Source organism: Bos grunniens, chromosome 27 (genome assembly GCF_055505025.1).
Source record: "Bos grunniens cultivar Pamir isolate PY7600 chromosome 27, Bosgru_T2T1.0, whole genome shotgun sequence".
Lineage (NCBI taxonomy): Eukaryota > Metazoa > Chordata > Mammalia > Artiodactyla > Bovidae > Bos > Bos grunniens.
The window spans coordinates 7,400,115-7,421,856 of NC_141191.1; the positions used below are offsets into that span (position 1 = coordinate 7,400,115).

At 47.5% G+C, this 21,742-nt stretch overlaps 1 protein-coding gene, 1 long non-coding RNA gene and 1 pseudogene across 4 annotated transcripts; all 3 read left to right on the forward strand.

The window, feature by feature from the left end:
• The first annotated feature begins 629 nt into the window (after positions 1 to 629).
• On the forward strand, positions 630 to 8,677 carry LOC147343449 (uncharacterized). 2 transcript variants are annotated; one of them, XR_015156018.1, is made up of 3 exons: positions 630 to 807; positions 4,225 to 4,284; positions 8,133 to 8,437. It is a non-coding gene; the product is annotated as an uncharacterized LOC147343449 (long non-coding RNA). The 2 variants fall into 2 exon arrangements; XR_015156017.1 differs by lacking the exon at positions 8,133 to 8,437 and adding an exon at positions 8,543 to 8,677 and having other exon boundaries at positions 632 to 807.
• A 93-nt stretch (positions 8,678 to 8,770) lies between these two features.
• LOC147343450 (protein FAM90A27P-like) lies at positions 8,771 to 10,706 on the forward strand (the record flags this gene model as incomplete). The annotated part of the gene is made up of 3 exons (XM_086379662.1): positions 8,771 to 8,847; positions 9,367 to 9,472; positions 10,020 to 10,706. Coding segments are annotated over 3 exons (870 nt in total), but the record flags the coding sequence as incomplete, so codon positions are not given.
• A 540-nt stretch (positions 10,707 to 11,246) lies between these two features.
• Positions 11,247 to 13,826, forward strand: LOC147343451 (forkhead box protein M1 pseudogene; annotated as a pseudogene). The gene has a single exon (XR_015156016.1). The product of XR_015156016.1 is annotated as a forkhead box protein M1 pseudogene (transcript).
• The last annotated feature ends 7,916 nt before the right edge of the window (positions 13,827 to 21,742 follow it).

Sequence of the window (21,742 nt, forward strand, 5' to 3'; positions counted from 1 at the left end):
GTCAGGTTTCCCAGAATGTTGACCCTGCTCATGCAAGGTCCTGGGGGAGTCTCAGAGACATCTGGTGTTACATTATTTGAGCCCTTCAACCTATGTCTGCAGAGAGAAACCACCTGGGGCTCAAGAAACAGACATCTCTTCCCTCCCAGACCTCAGAAATCTTTGTTACTTTGCCCCCAAACCTCTGAATTGAGCCAAGTGAATGAAAACTTCCTTCCATGATCATACTGTCTGTCTTACTTAGCTGATTACTGAATTATGCACCCAGCATTCTCACTAAACAGGAACTCAGCCTTGTTACTACCACATAAGCTCATGGAATAAGGCTGCAGGAATATAAAATGCCCCAAACTATCAGCCTTAACACAAGTCAGTTTTGAAAATAACTAGTGCAATGTCTTTTTCCAAAGAAAGAAAGAAATACTGTCACAAAGCAGATGTCCCCACTTGTCTGCAGGACTTGGAAAGTTATCCTTTGATACATACCTACATTGAATTGAAATTTCCAGGGAGTCTTCCCGGATACCCACTGGGATCAGGTGTGTTCCTATTCTTGTTCCTATCAAGATTCTCCTAGTTTGTTTTCAGGCACAGGTGAAACAAGCTGATACATGACCTTAATTGGCCAGGAGAAATCTTAACAAGGTCACAGGACCACGGAGGCAGTAAAAAAGGCAGCTAAGAAAGGGAATTCTCCCCACTGACCCTCAGCCACCTCTGAGCCTGTATCTCCTCCAGTGGAGGGTGTCCAGTACCTACCATTCTGAGCGTCTACTGACAGATGGGAGGTACCCAGCTGGATTTCAGGTTGTTTGTTTTTTTTTAAATTTGTTTTGGTGTTTAGTGTATTCCCCAGAGAACCTGGACATAGACAAAATATGCATAGATGTGGCTTTATGCACTGAGGCATGGATAATTTAAATTTTTAAACTAATTATTTTTCCAGGGTATGATTGGGTTACAATATTACATGTTTTACTTGTGTAGGATTATATTTCAGTTTTAGTATGCTATAAAACTGATCAACACCAAGAAAGTCGAGGTTTTACTTTTACCATCCTGTTGACCTATTTTGGGGCTACCCTGGTGGCTCAGATGGTAAAAAATCCACCTGCAGTGCAGAAGACCTGGGTTTGATCCCTGGGTAGGGAATATCCCCTGGAGGAGGGCATGGCAAACCACTGCTGTATCCTTGCCTTGAGAATCCCATGGACAGAGGAGCCATCGGCCATCCCTCTGCTGCTACTGTCTGCTATCAACTGCTCTGTTCTGTGAATATATGGATTTGTGTTTGTGCCATTGACTGTCTTTAATATTTTTTACTGTATGTGTTCTTTTTCTTTGTTTTTAGTGTTCCATATATGTGGATTCATAAGGTATTTCTCTTCTAGATGTGTCTACAAGACATGAAAGGGTCAAAAGTTGATAAATAACCTTGAGGTTAAGAAAAACCTCATTAAGGTCATGCGACCTCAGAGCAGAATCAAAGGCAGTAGGAAAGTGAAATTTCCCAGTGGTCCTCCTCAACCACTTTCAAATGGACTCAAGAGTGTCCAGCATCTGCCATTCTGAACATCTACTGATCAACAGGGGTTAGGGTTAGGGACCAACCCAGCTGGGGTGCAGCAGAGCAGAGGATTCAAGGTTGTTTTATGTAAATTTGGAGTTCACTTACTTGTCCATTTTGACATTATTTGATACACCTGCTTAGTGCTGTTGACTTGAATAAACTTACTATTATATGAAAAAGAAATTTGGCATTCAGCCTGTCCATCAGAGAAATGGGACAGTAAACCAGATATTATTACGTATTGATGTGGTTTAAGTGATGGGCCACAGATACTTTAAATTTTAATTTAATTATTCTTTTCTAGGTTATCACTGGTCACAATATTAGATAAGTTTCATGTGTGTAACAATACATTTCAGCTCCAGCATATCATAAAGTTGCTTAGCACCAAAAATTTTTTTTTGTTGTTGTTGTTACCATTCTGTGAACCTATTTTACTCACTGGCCGTCCACTTGCTGCTACCCTCTGACGTCAACTGCTCTGTTCTCTGAGAATATGTGTTTGTTTTTGTATCATTTGTTTTCCTCATTTCTTTTTTTTACCTATTTGCTTTTTAAATATATGTTTAGTGTTCCACATATAAGTGAATTTGTAAGCTATTTCTCTTCTAAATGTGTCTTCAAGATGTTGATAGATACAGGGTGATTGTTGTTGTTCAGTCACTAAGATGTGTGACTCTTTTCGACCTCCTAGACTATAGCTTACCTAACCTTGATTGGTTAAGAAAACCTCATCAAGGTCATGTGACCTTAGGATAGTATAAAGTCAGCATGAAAGGGAAATTTCCCCGCTGACTACTCAGCCACCATGGAAAGTGCATCTCCTCAGATGGAGTGTCCAGCACTCATGATTCTGAGCATGTGCTAACAGACTAGAGGCTCACAGCTGACTAGAGGTTCACAGCTGTGTGGTTTAAATTTGGTGTTCGGCTAGTCCCTCAGGGAAATACAACAAGAGTAAAATTATATACTGATGTGGCTTTAGATAGTTGGGAACTGATTCTTTAATTTCTTTCAAGTTAATTAAAAAAATTTTTAAACTTAGGTATCATTCCATTATAATGTTAGTGAATTTATAGATGCACAGCCATACATTTCAGCTTCTGTGAAGCACGCATGTCCTCAGCACCAAACATGCAGTTTTCCTCTGTTACTATTTGCTGCCCCATTTTGTCTGAGGCTTCTCCTCTGATTTCCACTACTCAGGTCTGTGTATCTTTGTACTTGTTATCCTGTCAACTTTTTTCTTCCTTAAAATTCTTCTTGCTTGTTTTCTTTTTGTTTCTTGTGTTTCACACAAGAGTGAAATTGTGAATTATTTCTTTCTTCAGATGTGGTTAGACCAAAGGGAATAGACGATGTCACTTGGCTAAGAAACTTTCAACAAGGTCATGCGACCTTGGAGCAGCCTCAGGTCAGCTAGGAAAGGGAAATTCCTCCTTCACTGATCCTCAGCCACCTTCAAAGCTGTATCTCCTCCAGTAGAGGCATTCCTCCCCCACCTCTCTCGTCATCTCCTACAGAGAGGAGGAGCACAACTGGATTTTACGATAGTTTGCTTTCAATTTGGTGTTCAGCATATCTCTCAGAAAAAGACATCCATAGTAAAGATACATAGTGATTTTGCCTGACAATAGGGTAAGGTGTCTTTATAATTTAAGTTTATAAATTGAGTTAACATTGTGTGTTAAGGTTAGATGTGCTTCATTTGTGCTTTACACGTCAACTTTTGTAAACCTTACATGCTCACCACCCAAATTTTCCTCTCTCACTGTCACTACACATTTGATGACTTTACCATGATGCCTTTACCTCTGAAACCTCCTCACTGGTATTCACTACTCTGTTCTGTATATCTGTGTGTTTCTTTTTTTCATCTGGTTTGTTTCTTTCTTATTTGTTCTTACTGTTCTACCCAGGAGTGAAGTCCTTCAGCCTCTGACTTAGTTCATTAGCATCATAACAAGGTCTATCCATGTTCTGGAAAAGAACAAGACCTCAATTTTTTTCTTAAAGGCTGATTAGATTTCCGTTGAATATGCACACGATTTTTTTTTCCTTACCCCCTTTTCCCTTGATTGGGAACTATGAAAAGGAGCGTATTACTTTTGTTTTCTTCTAGGAGTTTTACATTCTTAGGTGTTATCTTCAAATCTTTAATCAACTCTGGGTTGAGTTTTAGGTATGGTGCCAAATAAGAATCTAGATTTAGACTGTGATGCTGGGAAAGATTGAAGGCAAAAGGAGAAGGGTGCATCAAAGGATGAAATGGTTATATTGAATCACCAACTCAATGGACATGACCTTGAGCAAACTCTGGGAGATTGTGGAAGACAGGGAAGCCTGGCATGCTGCAGTCCATCAGATTGCAAAGACTCAGACTCAACTTAGTGAATGAACACACAAATACAATGATCTAGATCACTTAATCTCAGTAAATTTAAAAACAGCGGCTGATAAAATACATCCTTCTGAATACAATATTATGTGAAGATTCAAATTCTAAGGAATTTAGCATCTTATCATTCTGATTGATGTGGAATACTGGCTAAGTAGTTATGAAAACTCAATGCTATTGTCTGTAGGCACTGAAAGCTTAAAAATTATTTGTTCATCGTTCATTGAAAAATATATTTCACATTATTATTAACTAGGTAAAAATGAGACACTGAGGATGAAAGATTCAGAAAACAGGAAAGAAGACAATAATTTGGGTAAGTGAATTTGAATCTGAAAATTGATTTCCCTGATGTCAGTTGGGAGGGTACAGTTTTTTTTAAATTAGCAAATGAAAAAATAGTTTTGATTTTCAAATGCCTATGGCATTCTAAAGGAGATAAGTCCTGGCTCTTCTTTAGAAGGAATAATGCTAAAGCTGAAACTCCAGTACTTTGGGCACCTCATGCGAAGTTGACTCATTGGAAAAGACCCTGATGCTGGAAGGGATTGGGGTCAGGAGGAGAAGGGGACTGGTCCTCAGCCACCAACAAAGCTGCATCTCCCTCAACGAGGGCATTCCTTCCCCACCTCTCTGACCATCTCCTACAGAGGGGAGGAGCACAGCTGGATTTTAGGATGGTTTGCTTTTTAAAGCTGGTGTTCAGCATATTGCTCAGAACAAAAATCCATAGTAAACTTATGTAGTGGTTTGGCCTGGCAATAGGGTAAGGTGTCTTGAACTTTATAATTTTACTTTTTAAATTGAGTAAACGTTGATGTGAATATTAGATGTTTCATTTGTCCTTTTTTTTTTTTTTGCAATTACAAAGCTAATTTTAAAACTTTGGGGTGAACTCCAGAGGAATAAAAAAGACTGGGAAAGGATAACCCCCTCACCCTCTGGAAGTGGCTGAAAGGGAGAGAGGCTACCTGAGGGGAAGGAAGCACAAAAGGGACCCGCTGCAGACTCAGGGCAAAGGGAACACCATCGGTCGTGGGGCCCAGGAGCTCTGTGGCAGGAAACCCCAGTGTGGGGGCACTGGCTTCAGGCACACAGGCCAAGGGCAAGAGGGTTGCACAGGAAGCCACAAAGCTACTTGGCTTCCCCCTTCCCTTTTGCATTTTTAGCTTCTGCTGCATGATCTGCATGTCCCTCTGCTTGGGGAACAATCGCCCCAGCAGATCAGTGCATTCCCTTAACCGAGCTGCTCTGCCTTTTCTTATTCTTCTGGCGGGCAAGCTCCTGCTGGCTACCTTGCGTCATGCTGACTACAGTGACTCTGCCCTTTTGTACATTACTGCATTTCAGCTTTTTGAACCTTATTCAGGCTCACCACCCAGATTTTCCTCTCTCACTGCCGCTACACATTTGACCACCGTGACTATCCTGCCTTCTCCCCTGAAGCTTCCTCCCTCATTTCAATTCAGTCGCTCAGTCATGTCTGACTCTTTGCCACCCCATGGACTGCAGCACGGCAGGCTTCCCTGTCCATCACCAACTCCCAGAGTTTCCTCAAGCTCATGTCCATTGAGCCGGTGATGCCATCCAACCATCTCATCCTATGTCGTCCCCTTCTCCTCCTGACTTCAATCTTGCCCAGCATCAGAGTCTTTTCAAGGAAGTCACTTCTTTGCATCAGGTGGCCAAAGGACTGGAGTTTCAGCTTCAGCATCAGTCCTTCCAATGAACACCCAGGACTGACTTCCTTTAGGATGGCCTGGTTGGATCTCCTTGCACTCCAAGGGTATCTCAAGAGTCTTCTCCAACACCACAGTTCAAAAGCATCAATTCTTCAGTGCTCAGCTTTCTTCACAGTCCAACTCTCACATCCATACATGACTACTGGAAAAACCGTAGCTTTGATTAGATGGACCTTTGTTGGCAAAGTAATGTCTCTGCTTTTGAATATGCTGTCTAGGTTGGTCATAACTTTTCTTCCAAGGAGCAAGTGTCTTAAAAGAAATTAAAATTTCATGGTTGCATGTCACTATCCGCAGTGATTTTGGAGCCCCCCCAAAATAAATCTCCCACTGTTTCCACTGTTTCCCCATCTATTTGCCATGAAGTGATGGGACCAGAAGCCATGATCTTAGTTTTCTGAATGTTGACTTTTAAGCCAGCTTTTTCACTCTCCCCTTTCACTTTTATCAAGAGGCCCTTTAGGTCGTCACTTTCTGCCAAAGGGTAGTGTCATCTGAGGTTATTGATATTTCTCCGGGAAATCCTGATTCCAGCTTGTTCTTTATCCAGCCCAGCATTTCTCATGATGCACTCTGCATGTAAGTTAAATAAGCAGGGTGACAACAGACAGCCTTGACATATTCCTTTCCTTATTTGGAACCAGTCTGTTGTTCCATGTCTGGTTCTAACTGTTGTGTCCTGACCTGCATATAGATTTCTCAGGAGACTGGACAGGTGGTTTGGTGTTCCCATCTCTTTCAGGATTTTCCAGAGTTTGTTGTGATCCACATAGTCAAAGGCTTTGGCATAGTCAATAAAGCAAAAGTGGATGGTTTTCTGCAACCCTCTTGCTTTTATGGTGATCCAGTGGATGCGGAAGCGTCCTCCCTACTGTGGGCTTTTGTTCTCATGTCTGTGTGTTGCCTCTGTCTCTGCTGTGTTTGTCGCTGTGCTGGTTTGTTCCTTCTGTGTTTGCTCTCACTCTTCTACCCAGGAGGGAAGTCCTCTTGTCTTTGCTTTCAGTCTCTGACTTAACTCATCAGCATCATAGCACTAAGGTCTCTCCATGTTCTGGAGAATAATAACATCTCAACTTTTTTTTTTTCTGGCTGATTAGATTTCCATTGAATATGCATACTATTGAAAGCCAAAAACATTATTTGTTCATCCTTAGTTGAAACATGTATTTCACATGAGCTAGGAACAAATGAGACGCTGAGGACAAAAGTTCCAGAAAACAGACCCTCAGCCATGAATCATGTAAGCTAGTAGAGAGGAAGATAACTTGAAGTGAATTTGTACTTGAAAATTGCCTTCCCTGATGTCGAATGGGAGAGTCCAGTTTTCAAAATTAATCACATTTATTTTTCCTTTTCAAATGCCTATTCCTCAATATTAAGTGTAGCTTCCCCTAGTGCAAATATTTGTGTACATGTGGGGAGACCTTTTATCTCCTAGACTGTGATACATGTAACCCAAGTCTCTAAGTTTAGTCTTCCGAGGATGCAAATCCAAATGCATTTAGTCTGGGTCCTGATCTGTGTGTCGGGAATCAGGGGAGAATATAGAAATGTCTGGGCATTTCAGTTCAGTCTCTCAGTCATGTCTGACTCTTTGGGACCCCATGGACTGCAGCACACCAGGCTTCCCTGTCCATCTTCACCTCTGGGAGCTTACTCAAACTCCTGTCCATCGAGTCGGTGATGCCATCCAACCATCTCATCCTCTGACCTCCCCTTCTTCTTCTGCCTTTGATCTTTCCCAGCATCAAGTCTTTTCCTATGAGTCAGTTCTTAACATCAGATGGCCAAAGTACTGGAGTTTCAGCTTCAGCATCAGTCCTTCCAGTGAATATTCAGGACTGATTTCCTTTAGGATGGACTGGTTGGATCTCCGGGCAGCCCAAGGGACTCTCAAGAGTCTTCTCCAACACCACAGTTCAAAAGCACGAATCCTTCGGCATTCGCCTTTGTTTACAGTCCAACTCTCACATCCATACGTGACTACTGGAAAAACCATAGCCTTGACTAGATGGACCTTTGTCAGTAAAGGAATGTCTCTGCTTTTTAATATGCTGTCTAGATTGGTCATAGCTTTTCTTCCAAGGAACAAGCATCTTTTCATTTCATGGCTGCAGTCACCATCTTCAGTGATTTTGGAGCCCCCAAAAATAAAGTCTGTCACTGTTTCCCTATCCACTTACCATGATCCTGGTTTTCTGAATGTTGAGTTTTAAGCCAACTTTTTCACTCTCTTCTTCCACTTTCATCAAGAGCCTCCTTAGTTCTTCTTCGCTTTCCTTGAAGAGAAAGATCTGGGCAGGAGAAGTCAAATTGTCAGAAACCTGGTCCCGATGTCAGAATCCTTATTTAGGGTCAATAGGGCAGGGATGTCTCTGTGTCTCTGCATCAATATGACAGTTTCTTCTTTCTTTTCACAAAGGAGATCCAAAAATTAAGTTTGAGGGGAATCTCCAGTAGGTGTGGAAGATGGCTGGTTATTACGGATGGCTGAAAGCCTGCCTCTTTCAACACCAGAGAGTGAGGAAGCAAAACCAGGGACCTGGGAGGCAGATGGCTCCCCCACCACAGGAGAAAGACTCCATGGTGCGTGGAGCCTTGGACCTGCAGGGAATCTGTGGGTGGCATGGACTGCGGATTCAGGGTTTAGACCTGGAATATTCTTGGTCCATAACTCACTAGTGCATTCGCATCCAAAGATAGCTGCCTCGACCTCCCTCCCCAGCAGATCGGGCCATTCAGAGCCTGGGAGGAACCACTGGGGCTCCTCAGGGTTATGTCTGCCCTGGCTTCATCCAGATCTTTCAATGGGGCTCTTACTGTTCACCTTAGACTGCCAGCCCCTCCTCCTTTGATGCTCCTGAAGAGGGCTTTGGGAACCACAATATTGTAACTACCCCGGCACCTGAGGGACTGCGTCCTTTCTCCAGAACCAGCATGCAACGCTCTTCATCCATCCTTGCACTCCCTTTGGACTCGTGCCTGTGGCTTCTGCTGACTCACTGACCTGGTTCTCCTCCACCCACAGGTGAAGTGTAAGGACTGTGGAGCCTTTGGGCACACAGCAAGGAGCCTCAGGTGCCCCATGAAGCGCTGGCAAGGGGTGCTGTTCCCCCTGCCCTTGGGGTCCAGATTCGGTAAGGAGAACCTGGCGTGGAAGCTGCAGGACCCACTTACCCCAGGGACCCCTAACATGGCTGAGAGAGAGGAGGAGGAAAGGCAGATGTGTGTGGCAGGGAGGTGGGACCCAAGGTCTGGGCTGCAATTGGGAGACGGTTCCTCTCCTTGTTGACACTGTGCTGAGCCATCTCTACAAAGGACAGGGGAACTAAGGAGACAGACAGGAGCCAGTGCTCAGGGGCCACACTCGGGGGCTCACACTAGGTCCTGAAGTCACTAAGGAGAGTGGGGAACACACACAACTTTGCACCTGATGGGCCCCAAAGCCATAGAGATGGAGAGACAAGACTTCCTGGGAGACTCTGGAGGGGTTTCTGGAGTTGGGGAAGGACGTGGGGGGGGTGGTCTGCACAAAGGCAGAGGGGTTCAGGTCCTGTGTCACTCCCAAAGTAGGAAAGGGGCTGGGCCACAGCACCGTTGGTCCCAACTGTGACAAGGACACTGGGTTTCTGACACTTGACATGTTTGTGTTGCAGGAAAGAGGAGCAGCAGAGGAAGCTCCTGCAGCGATTTCCCAGGAGGCCCTGCGGTTGGCAGCCACAGAGCTGGAAGCAGGAGCTGGAGCCCGGCCTCTGCCTGAGGGTCAGTCTCTGCTGGGCCCCCTCTTTAATCCACTGGCTTCAGTCCTGTCTGTGGGAGGAAATTGTTCATGTTCTTTCCTGACCAATGTCATCATTTATTTTTCAGATGCCATTTTTCTTGCTGTCTTTGATTTTGCATTCTTACTTACATGTCTGGAAGAAGAAGCTGGCAGGGACATGAAAGTGATTTTATCAGTAGCTTCCATAGTAGAAGTTAGAACAGGAATCTGTGAATTGTGATTCATCCTCCATGACCATGAAAACTCATTTGCCATCATAGTGCCTGCAAAACACCAAGCTGTGTACAGTCTTAAGAAGAGTGTGTACCAAAAGCTTGTTTCCCCTTGCTTAACAAGATATATTTTTATAACATTTCCATTTACCTATTTGATCCATAAATGTATCAAAATCATACTGTAATTTTCTTTTTTTTATGAGCAAACCTGATGTTGAGTATCTTATCATATAAAATTAATTCCTTTGAGGTGTTTTACTAGAGGGAGAGGAGATTCTTACACCTGGCTTCTCTGTGTGTTCTTCTCCTGCAGCACCCAAACTTGCCCGTGCTTATCCACACATCCAAGAGGAAATCCCTACAGCATCCAGATCACCCAAGAGGGTCACCAACAAGGAGAGATGATGTGAAATCCAGCCTCTCCACAGTGCCTCTCATCGGCAGGAATTTGGCCCCAGCATCCAAGGGCTGCATCGAGGCTCCAGGCAAGAGATGTGCTCAGACCCCCACCCTGACATGTGTGAACCCCCCAAAGAAACCTAGACTCAGCCCTGTCCAGATCCCCCAGCAGAGCACTCTGACAGCAAATCCGGGGGCCTTCCTGAATCACCCTCCTCCACCCAGCACAGCTGGACGTGGACGGAGAGTGGCCGTCCGTGTATCCAGGGAGACACCTGCCCAGGGGCAACGCTTTGACCTCAAGCTTCCAGCGGACAGATCTCCCTCCAGGAGCGTGCGCGCCTTCTCCGCAACCCACCCCTCGCCCATTATTGTCATCCCAGCCCAGCCTCTCAGGATGCTCTTCCTGAGAGACGGCGAAGGCTGCTGGAGCTGCGGGTACACGGTGCCCCCGTCTCCGTGGCCTGTGGAGCGCCGGTCCGTCGACCAGGAGCCTGAGGTACACGCTATCCCCGGGCCCCGGAGCATCCTCTACGATGACCTCCAGGTGTCTTCTTCCTCCGAAGAGAGTAACTGGGACGAAGACACCAGTGGCGACTGAGACTTGTCCTCCAGCGCCCGTGCCCTGACGTGACTGTGACTCTGGCGGGTGGGCTGGGTGTTAGAGGGAGTGGCTGTGCCCGGTGAAGCAGGATTCCCCACCCTGGTGGGCGAGACAGCAGTGCGACCGGACCACCCTGGGGACACACAGCTGCACACACTGCCCTGTCTCCTCATGGAATCCAAGTCTGTCACATGGCACTTCTCAAACCGAATGTCAAGCTGTCAACCTAAAACTAGGGAACAAACTGAAAGCCCCAGAGCGGGACCCCACCCCCGGCCCGGGCCTGGGACACCCTCCCCCCCTCCCCTCCCCCGCCGGGATCCCGGGATTCCCGCCCGCAGCCGGGGTTGCGGCCAGGCCCGCAGGTCGGAGCAGCGCCGAGCCGCCAGGAGCCGACGGTGCAGCGAGGTAACCCAGTCTCCATTCTGCCCTGTCCCAGGACCCTCCTCCGGGTTCCAGAGACCCCCGCAGCCTTGCCCTGGTCTGGATGGTGGGTCCACTCTTGTGATGCTCAATGGAGAGTGAAAGCACAGATTCATGATGAAAACTAGCCCCCGTAGGCCATTGATTCTCAAAAGACAGAGGCTGCCCCTTCCTGTTCAAAATGCTCCAGGTGACACAGCAGAGGAGGAGCCGAAGGGGCCCCCTGCCCAACAAGAGCCTGCTCAAGCACAAGCCCCCAAGAAGGTGGCAGAGCCCAACCCCTGCAAGTTTCCAGCCGGAATCAAGATCCTGAACCACCCAACCATGCGCAACACCCAAGTGGTGGTCGTCCCCAACAATGCCAACATCCAGAGCATCATCACAGCACCGACCGCCAAAGGGAAGGAGAGTGGCAGCAGCGGGCCCAACAAGTTCATCCTCATCAGCTGTGGGGGAGCCCCCACTCCCCCTCCAGGACCCCAGCGTCAAGCCCAAACCAGCAAGGACCCCAAGAGGACAGAAGTAATCACCGAGACCCTGGGACCAAAGTCTGCAACTGGGGATGAGAATCTTCTAAGACCAGCGGGAGCCCTTCCTGGGCAGAGATGGAAGAACTGTGCTGGCGGTGAGGCAGCCAGCTGCCCCCTGGACAACAGCTTGACCAACATCCAGTGGCTTGGAAAGATGACTTCCGACGGGCTGGGCTCCTGCAGCATCAAGCAAGAGGTGGAAGAAAAGGAGAATCTTCACCTGGAGCAGAGTCAGGCCAAGAGCCCTCAGGTGGAGAGCCCCCCTGGAGCGTCGGCACCCTGGCCGGACTCTGTGTCTGAACGACCCCCATACTCCTACATGGCCATGATACAGTTCGCCATCAACAGCACAGAGAGGAAGTGCATGACCCTGAAAGACATTTACTCTTGGATCGAGGACCACTTCCCCTATTTCAAGCACATCGCCAAGCCAGGCTGGAAGAACTCCATCCGCCACAACCTCTCTCTACATGACATGTTTGTCCGTGAGATGTCTGCCAACGGCAAGGTCTCCTTCTGGACCATTCACCCCAGTGCCAATCGCTACCTGACACTTGACCAGGTATTTAAGCCACTGGACCCAGGGTCTGCACACTCGCCCGAGCACTCGGAATCACAGCAGAAACGGCCCAACCCTAATCTCTGCCGGAACGTGGCCATCAAAACCGAACTCCCCCTGGGTGCACGGCGGAAGATGAAGCCACTACTGCTATGGGTCAGCTCGTACCTGGTGCCCATCCAGTTCCCCGCGAACCCGTCACTGGTGCTGCAGCCCTCAGTCAAGGTGCCCTTGCCCCTGGTGGCCTCGCTCTCAGAGCTTGCCCGTCACAGCAAGCGAGTCTGCATCGCCCCCAAGGTGCTGCTAGCGGATGAGGGGGTGGCCTCTCTGCCCATGGCAGGACCGGTGACAGAGGAGAAGCTACTCCTCATGGAAGGACTCTCTCCTCTGCTTCCTGTCCCATCCATCAAGGAGGAAGACGTCCAGCCTGGGGAGGAGACACCACATCTAGGGAGGCCCATCAAAGTCGAGAGCCCACCCCTGGAAGCGTGGCCTTCACCCTGCTCATCGGTCAAGGAAGAGTCATCCCACTCCTGGGAGGACTCGTCTTGCTCCCCAACCCCCAGGCCCAAGAAGTCCTCCAGCACTGGGTCCAGGTCCCCCACCTGCCGTGTCTCCGACCTGCTGGTGATCAAACGCAGGGAGGGGCGGGAGATGAGCCAGTCTCGGAGGAAACAGCACCTCGTGCCGCCCCACCTGGACGAGCCCAAGCTGCTCCTCTCTGAGGGCCTGGGGGCTCCCCAGCCAGCCCTGGCAGGGCCCCCACAGCCTACCTGCCAGCTCGGCTCCCCGCCAGAAGATGGAGGCCCCTTTAAGACACCCATTAAGGGGATGCTGCCCACCTCCTCCACCCCCAGCAAATCTGCCCTCCCCACAACCCCTGAGTCCTGGAGGCTCACACCCCCAGCCAAAGTGGGGGGGCTCGACTTCAGCCCTGTACGAGCCCCCCAGGGTGCCTTTGGCCTCCTGCTGGACTCCCTGGAGCTCGCGGATCTCAGTGCCACCCCTCTGAAAAGCGTCCCCCTCTTTGACTCCCCCCGAGAGCTCCTCAATTCCGAACCCTTTGACCTCGCCACTGACCCCTTCGGCAGCTGCCTGTCCTCCGACATGGAGGTCCCCAAGCCGGGTTCCCCCGAGCCGCAGGTGGCCGGCCTCTCGGCCAACTGCTCTCTGACCGAGGGCCTGATCCTGGACATGATGAATGACAGCCTCAGCAAAATCCTGCTGGACATCAGCTTCCCTGGCCTGGAGGAGGACATGCTGGGCCCCGGCAGCGTTGGCTGGACTCAGTGCATTCCTGACCTGCGGTAGAGGCAGGACTCCTGCCCCTCAAGCCATCCACTCACTCTCCAGGTGCTCGGGGGCCGGCCTTCCGAGTCCTCTGCGAGGACAGTCTGCAGGGGCCATCCACTCGCCCAGTGCCCCACTCCCCAGACTGGCAATGCTACTGAGCCACTCCTGGGCCTTCTGCAAGCAGCAAGGTCCTGGGGGCTGGTCTCTATGCCCCCAACTCCCCACCAGGCACTGAGGGTGGGAACAGCAGAAACAGGGTGAGAAGGGAGGAGGGGCCCCCAGACCGTTGGCATCTGTGCCCAACAACATCCCTCCGCCTTCCATGCTACATGCAAGGTGGCCCTTGTAAATAGTGTATACGCTCCAAATTATCCTCTAATTATAAACGTAAGCCTATCTTCTTAGATCATTATCCAGAGACTGCCAGAAGAGGGGTAGGATGATGGGGTGGGGGTTCCAGTTTGCTTCTGTTCCTTGCTTTTGGCTCCTGGAGGCAGGAGGACTGCAATGCATGGTTCCTTCGGGGCCCCTCCCTCAAGAGTTCCTCGCAGTGGGTGCCCAGAGGAGCAGGTCTGCCTGCCAGGGTGCCTCTCACTGCCCTTCCCTCCCACCAGCCCCCATTTCCAAGTCAGCTTTCCTGCACGAAGAAATCCTGGTAAAGGGGGCCCTTATTATGGGTCAAGAGTTGAGGTAGGGGTGGAGGTACCTGGACCAGAGTGGCTGCCCCCATGTGCCCAAGAGACGTTTCTCTGATCAGGAGCCTAATCATGCCAGAGAGACACGACAGAAGGTGGAGGCCAGCCAGCCTGCCCGCCTTACCTGGCCTGCCTGCCCACCTTAGCTTGCACCACCGCTTCGTAGAGAGCCGCCCTGGGTCCCTGCTGACCACGTACACAGGCCCCAGCTCCAGAACATACTGTAACTACCTACCCAATAAAGCCCAAGGGCACATGCTGGTCTGTGAAAAAAAAAAAAATTGAGGCAAATTCTAGGAGTGACTTTTAACCATTGTGTAGATAGGAAGTGATGGTAGTATCTGTATTTGATGGTAGTATCTGTTTTTGATAGTAGTATCTGTATTTGATGGTGAAAGTGAAGTGAAGTCGCTCAGTCATGTCTGACTCTTTGAGACCCCATAGACTGTAGCCTACCAGGCTTCTCCATCCATGGGATTTTCCAGGCAAGAATACTTGAGTGGGTTGCCATTTCCTTCTCCAGGGGATCTTCCTGACCCAAGGATCAAACCCAGGTCTCCTACATCGTAGGCAGACGCTTTACCGTCTGAGCCACTGTGATGGTAGTATCTGTATTTGATAGTAGTATCTGTATTTGATGGTAGTATCTGTATCTGAACATTTGGAACCTGCCTAAAGGGCCTGACTCTGCTCTGCAGAAGGTGCGCCCTGACCTGAGATGAGTCTAGTGGACTCTGTGGAGTCTTTCACTATAAATCATGGTGGGAGACATCCATGTATGTGTTTATGTTTCTTTAAGTGTTACTATAAAGTTTGCTTTAAATTTTTCTTTGTATATTTATATAAATGTCTTTGTATATTTATTCTTGTATAGAATATATAAGAAAAACTACACAATCATCTCAAGAGATGTAGAAAGATCATTTGGCCACATTCCATCCTTCTCAGGCATGCCCTGCACCCAGCTCCAGCAGGGCCTTCCTTCTGCCCTAAATCAAATTTGCATAATCACCTGTAGGTCAAGATCCATTATATATGGATTTAATATGCTATTATATATTACAGACTGTTGGATGTAATATGCTATTTATTAAGAATTTTTGTATCTATGCTCATGAGGAAATTTGTGGTTTCCTTATAATGCATTATTGGATTTTGTTATCATGTAATACTGGTATGAAAATAGTTGGTATGAAAATAGTTGGTATGAAAAAATAGTTTGAATAAGTTCCCGCCTTCCTTTTTAATGATAATTTTAGTAGGACTGATATAATGTTTCCCAAAATTTTTATAAAATTTACCATAGAATAAAAAATTTTCTTTCAATTTAAATAAAGTTCTACCATATAAGACATGTTTTATGTGGTTTTTATCTCTAAGTCTTGAAGAGGATCTGAATATTATTTTTACTCAAGATAGATTTTGTAATTGAGGGAAAGAGCTTCGGAAGACCTTATAAAAACATAGAATCAGGCCCTCCCAGCCCCCACATGTGCACATTAACAACGCACCGTGTGAGTCCTGTGCATAGAGAATATAATAAGCGTTTGTACTGGTTTATTCTCACTCTGGCCACACTGGACTCAGTTGGTGAGTTGCAATGTGTACATACGCCCGAATCCTCCTTACAGGTAGAGCTCATTGTCTGTTCTGAGGCCTGGGCACCGGGCTTGCCGCTGGTCTGAGGTCATCAAACGAGCAGCAGGGTTTGAGAAGCACTGGAGGTGGTGGGCAGAGATCACCCACCTCACCGGCTGCCTCTCTTCTCCAGCAGGAAAAGACCCGAGTAGGTCCAAGAACAGCCACTGAGCCGCGTGGAGAGGACTTCCTTGGAAGAGCAAACTGTGCTCCTTCCTTCCTGCAGAGCAACGGTTGGGGGAATGTCCTCATTCTGCAGAGCCCTGCACCTCAGGGGAGGGGGCTGCTGGCTGAAGGCGCAAGGGGATGAAACTATCAGGGAGATGGCTGGCACGCTGGGGCCGTGCCCAGACCTCCCAAAACTTCTGAGACGGTCTTTCTCTGTGACCTGGGTCACAGCCTATTCCTTTTACTCCCTTGTCTCAGGACCTAAATCCTCCTCATTACATTCTTAGGTTCTCACAAAACAAAACATCGTCTGATCTTCAACTTTCTCATTTCAAAGGCTCTGAATGGGCCTGAGAAATGCTCTATTTTATGGGATCCTCTGAGCATCACAGGAGTAGAGAGGAGTCTGTCACAGAAGCCAGGTGAGATTGGAATTATTGGGATTGGGTGGGCTGATATTCTTGGGCCTGAGCCTCCAGAGGGCAGGGCTTCAGGACACAGGACAATTTTAGTGAGATGGCACAGATCTGGGCTCCATCAGAACACGTGCTGTCAGCTGTGAGAAGATGGTGGTCCTCCATCCGCCCAGGTGAAGGCATGCAGCTCATTAGTCACACTTGACCCAAAATATTTAGAGTAAGCAAAGAGGGGTTCAACAATCTACTTTCAAAACAAAAATAATCTTTCAAATAGCCCAGGGAGGAAAGATAATGAAAAGTGTGAAATGACAATATATTTATAAAAAGTGAAAAAGTATGTGATGCTATCTATATTTTTTAAAAGGTATTTGTCTTAGAAGACACAAGGAGGAAATCATTGGCCCTACAGAAGTATACATTTTTTTCTAAGTTCACCCTGAAGGTGGGGGTGATATTGCTCTTGGCTTTCTAGAAAGTGTCACCATCTCCCCCTACCTTCTCAGTATTTCCTCCATCAGCTCAGAAACAGGAAGCCAACACTGCCCCAAATTGAAGGGCACTTATGGCATCCTAGGGGCACTTAGGGCACCCTAGGACCCCTTCACCTCTGGACACATTCTCAGTCCCCTCACTGGCTCAAGAAGTTCTGTTACTGCCTTAGAAGGCACAGGGGTGCCAGCTGACCTGTTCAGCAATTGCGGATTTGTCTAAGTCCCATAGGAAGCCCTCAGGTTGAATAAATCAACCACAAAGTCACCCATAATAAGGAAAAAAGATGACTACTATTACTAATAAATACTAATAAAATAATAATGACCAACAATGATAACAAAAGTTGAGGGCCATCATAAAGATAATAATAGTACCACCACTATCAATAACAATAAAAATAAACCTTAAGATCATGGGAGATTAGAATAGAGACTCTCCTCTACAGATGACAAGGTACTAATTTCTGGCTTCATGGGATATTTGGGCTTCATAGTCCAAGGCCTGCACAAAGGAAAGAAAACAAAAAAAAAGCAAAATGTTGCAGCAAAGGGAAATAAAAAACCATGGAGGAGGAGGACACAGGTGAACTTGGGAATTCTGGCACAAACCCCAGAAGACAAGTCCTGCAGGGCTGTCTTATGGGACAGCGACAGAGAGACTTTGGTGCTAAGACTGCCTACCCCTCCATCCCCACCCATTTCAGAAGTTCCACCCACGAAGTGCATGCACTGAGTGCAGGACCCCAGACCCACACCCAGTGTGCAGAAGCTCCAGCTACACCCACAGGAAGCCCCGCCATCATCTCAGCCCTCACACTTAAGTGCCGTCCACCAGCTCTTCCTCCAGAACCCTGGGGGTCCACACAGCTGGCTTCTGGGTATCTCAGCAGGGGGCTACAGGAAAGTGTCAGTGACTGTTGTTCCTAGACCAACAGGGGGCAGCAGAGGCCACCACGAGTGGCTCTAGAACTCTGACCAGCCAGACACTTATCTGCACTTGCTTAGGCTGAGGGTCATCACCCCTTTGCCTCTCAGCACAGCTCCATTTCCAGGTAAGTGTTCTTGCCATTTTCTTAAGCACTCAGATTAAAACTATTGGCTACTCATATGTGCCCACTTTAATTATAAATGTCATCATGGCCCCATGCTTTGTCTCTCATTCTTCCATACATGCACTCTGTTTTAGTCTGGAAGCTCAATTAGCCTCTATTACTGCAACAGCTTTCTTCTAAATAAATTGCTTTGTCAATTTAGTTACTCCTCCTGGCCAGTTTTGTTTATAAATATGTATTCTAACTTGGCACAGATTAAGGTGTGCAATTTACCTTTGTGTGCTTCATACAGGCATGCACAGACACACGCATACACACCTATATACACACACAGAATGTTGTTGTCAATCATAAAAGCCAACCATGAGATTTACTCAGACAAGAGCACTTGGAATACTCTAATGTAAGAGCTAGAAAGGAGCTGAGAGATGATCTAAGGTGACATTTTCCATTGAGTATTCCAGAATATACTCCAACATTGGTACCTGGGAACTGTATTAAAAATGTAGACGTCTAGGCTCCACTGCACCCTGGAGTGGGTCTAGGTGTCTGCATCTTGAAGCAGCTTTCCCAGTTGTTTTCATGCATGATTGAGTGTCTCCTGATCATGGTGCAGCAGATGTGAATCTATGCAGGTGCTGCTGAGACTCCAGGAAGACAGCTTTCTGCTGATGTCTGGACCTCTAGTGAGGGGCTGGCCTAGAGACTTGGACCTGAACCCTGACCTCCTGCCTCCATATTCAGAGATATGTCCATTTCCCTGCCCCACCAGCATCTGACCTGATGAGGTTCTGAGAGTAAATGACCACAGGATTCAACTTCTTCCTTAGCCCTGAGGAGCAAAGCCTGATCTCAGCAACAAGCTCACACCTCACTGGAAGGCAAATAAATGTCTGTTAAGCAAACTCACATGCGTGTCATGAGTACATTGTGAGCAGAGCACCGTGGGCTTTCCGACCCGAAGGGAGAAGGCAATTGATCCTGAGGATGGCTCCTAAAGCCTGGAAAGAGCTCACTAACGTCTAGTCATTGACGAAACCAGCCCCACTCATTGTCCCTGAACACAGACGGCTCTTCGCTCAGACCCTTTAATCTGGAGCCAAAGCATTTGTAGCTCGTGTTCCCATTTAACACGGTTTTCTGGTCCAAAGTGTGCGCCCACAGGCTCCCAATGCTCTGAGTGTCCCACGAAAGGAGGATTCTCCGGCTTCCTGCGAAGGCCGCTCTGCGCTCAAAACAGCTCCGCACAGAGCCTTAATGAGGCGGAGGAGCGCGGACATCCGGCCCCGACATCCCGCTGGCACCGGAGCCGCGGACCGAAGTGTCCTCTCCTCTTGGCGACGAGGCCAAGCTGTCTCCTCCCTCCAGCCATGAGCACTGCTGTCCCCGTGTTCGCCATTCTCTTCTCTATGAGCCACGTTCCACCAGGTAACAACAACAACAAAACCTTGCTGACGCCTTGGTAAGAATAGAGTGCCTGAGACCTTGAGCGGATCCAGTGATCAGAGCAACGTCACCATCACCGCTGCCTGAGGAGGGGTCTTGTGGGAAACCTGGGAAGACGCGCAGCCTCCTGACTCAGTCGTTCCCTACAGCGACTCTCAGTTACACGACACGAGGTCAAGGGCATTTCAAGGGTGTTTCAAGGGCTTGAACGAAACCCTCCTTGCTCCAGCACTGAAGATGAATTATTTAGGCAAGTCTACTAGCAGTTTCTAGATCTAGGTAACAAAAAACAAGGCATTATTCTGCTAAATTTTGGTCTCCAAAATTCCTCTACTTTCAGCAAAAATTAGTATCCTAAGATACTTATATAAGAGCTATGCCAAAGCTACAGGGGCCCAGGTCTCCTTGAAAGGCCTGTTCTGAGTCTGAGAGACCACTAACCCATTGCCCCTTAACACTGCCGGTTTCCTGGCTTGATGATGTCCCCGAAGGCTCCATCCCAACCCTGGGCTTCCTCTTCCTTTTCAATATCTGTTCTCCTGGAGTAGAACTTAAACACAGAGATGAAGATGGCACTGCAGTGAAGCCTGTCCACCTGCATGCTGTGTGGTATGCCAACACTCATCACAGGGGCAGGCGCAGATGTTTACTTCCAGGACATGTTGATCTAAGGAGGGCTGAGCGACTCACTGCTCTACATCAACAGGAATGTCTTATCTTTTCCTGAGAATTCAAGGTCTCAGGGTTGGGAAGGAGTCTGAAGGTACACAGATGGGTGAATGTGGACAGTCCTCGTATAAGGAGCTGTAATCCCAGCCCTTTCATTCATCTCAGATCCCTTGTGGAGTGTGGGGCAGTGGATATATTTCACAGACAGGCAAAGTGCATGTGTGTGTACACACACACATACAGAGAATGTTACTATTCTGGGAATAAGGAAAAATGCAGATGAAAACCTTGAATACACAGCCTTACTTAGTACTAATCTGATCCCATAATTTTCCTTCCAAAGCCTGCTCCAACCATCAGATTCTTTGAGGCTTTAGTGCCTTGAGCTCTCATCCCCTGGGACACTTATGCTGTCTTTATTTCAGTCATGTTTTATTTACCTCTGGCTCTCACTTACCAAACCTCTTCTTCATCCTTGGGCCAACAATCTACTTTGAGAGCTAGTTGACTCTTCCCTGGACTGTCTAGCCACCAAGATGACTGGACCATGATATCTTGGAAGTCAAGGGCCATCGTATCTTTTTTCTCTTTGGAAGCCTGCGCCCCAGTAAGGGCCTCCCATTCAGTGGATGCATAATAAATATCAATTCGTGATTGTTTTGTGAACGGTAGGGTTAAATTCACTTTAATCCATTTGACTTTCCTTTGAATTCAGTGGACTTTTGTTGAATTGCTACAAATGCCCTACACTGATTTGAAGCTATTCAAGAGTTGGCTTTTGTGTTCTGGAATAGAAAAATCTAGAAGTGCTGGTTTTGAGAACTCTTTTAATACCAGCAAAGAGTTTCAGAAGCTGTCTTGGGAAAGGTGCTCTTTGTTGCATATGGAGACTGCTGAGATGAAGCTGCTTTCGAAAATGAGCCCCTTGTTTTGTGTGACCCATCTCCATAATACTAATATATTAGGCCGTAAGTCAAATATGATTCAATGTTTTTAACAAGCATGTGTGTTCAGCCTTTGAAAGTGAAAGTGAAAGTCGCTTAGTTGTGTCTGACTCTTTGTGACCCCATAGACTGTAGCCCGCCAGGCTCCTCTGTCCATGGAATTCTCCAGGCAAGAACACTGGTGTGGGTAGCCAGTCCCTTCTCCAGGGGATCTTCCCAACCCAGGGATCGAACCCAGGTCTCCTGCATTGCAGGCAGATTCTTTACCATCTGAGCTATTAGGGAAGCCCAAGAATAATGGAGTGGGTAGCCTATCCCTTAAGAACTCAGTGTATACAACGATTCCTGCAGCAGGTTGCAACCTGGAAGAGCAGCACCAGGGAGAGAAGCAGTGAGTGCCCCCTCATGATGCAAGAAATGCTGACGTGGGTGCTATCTGCACATTACATATGTAGGAATATCGTTTCCTTCCCCCAGAAGTATATTCTCTCTAATAATTTCCTTGTGTACATTATCTTTTGGATCTGTATTTCAGTTCCACTTTTGAAAGATACACACACACACACAAAGACAGCTTTCTCTAAAAAGTTTTTTCAACTTTGGGAAAATGAGCAGTACAAGATTCATAATAAATAAAAACTGACTTATGCCATCAATGTCAGGAGATAACAGGCAGTGAGAAAAACAGGAGGAGCTTTGATGTGTG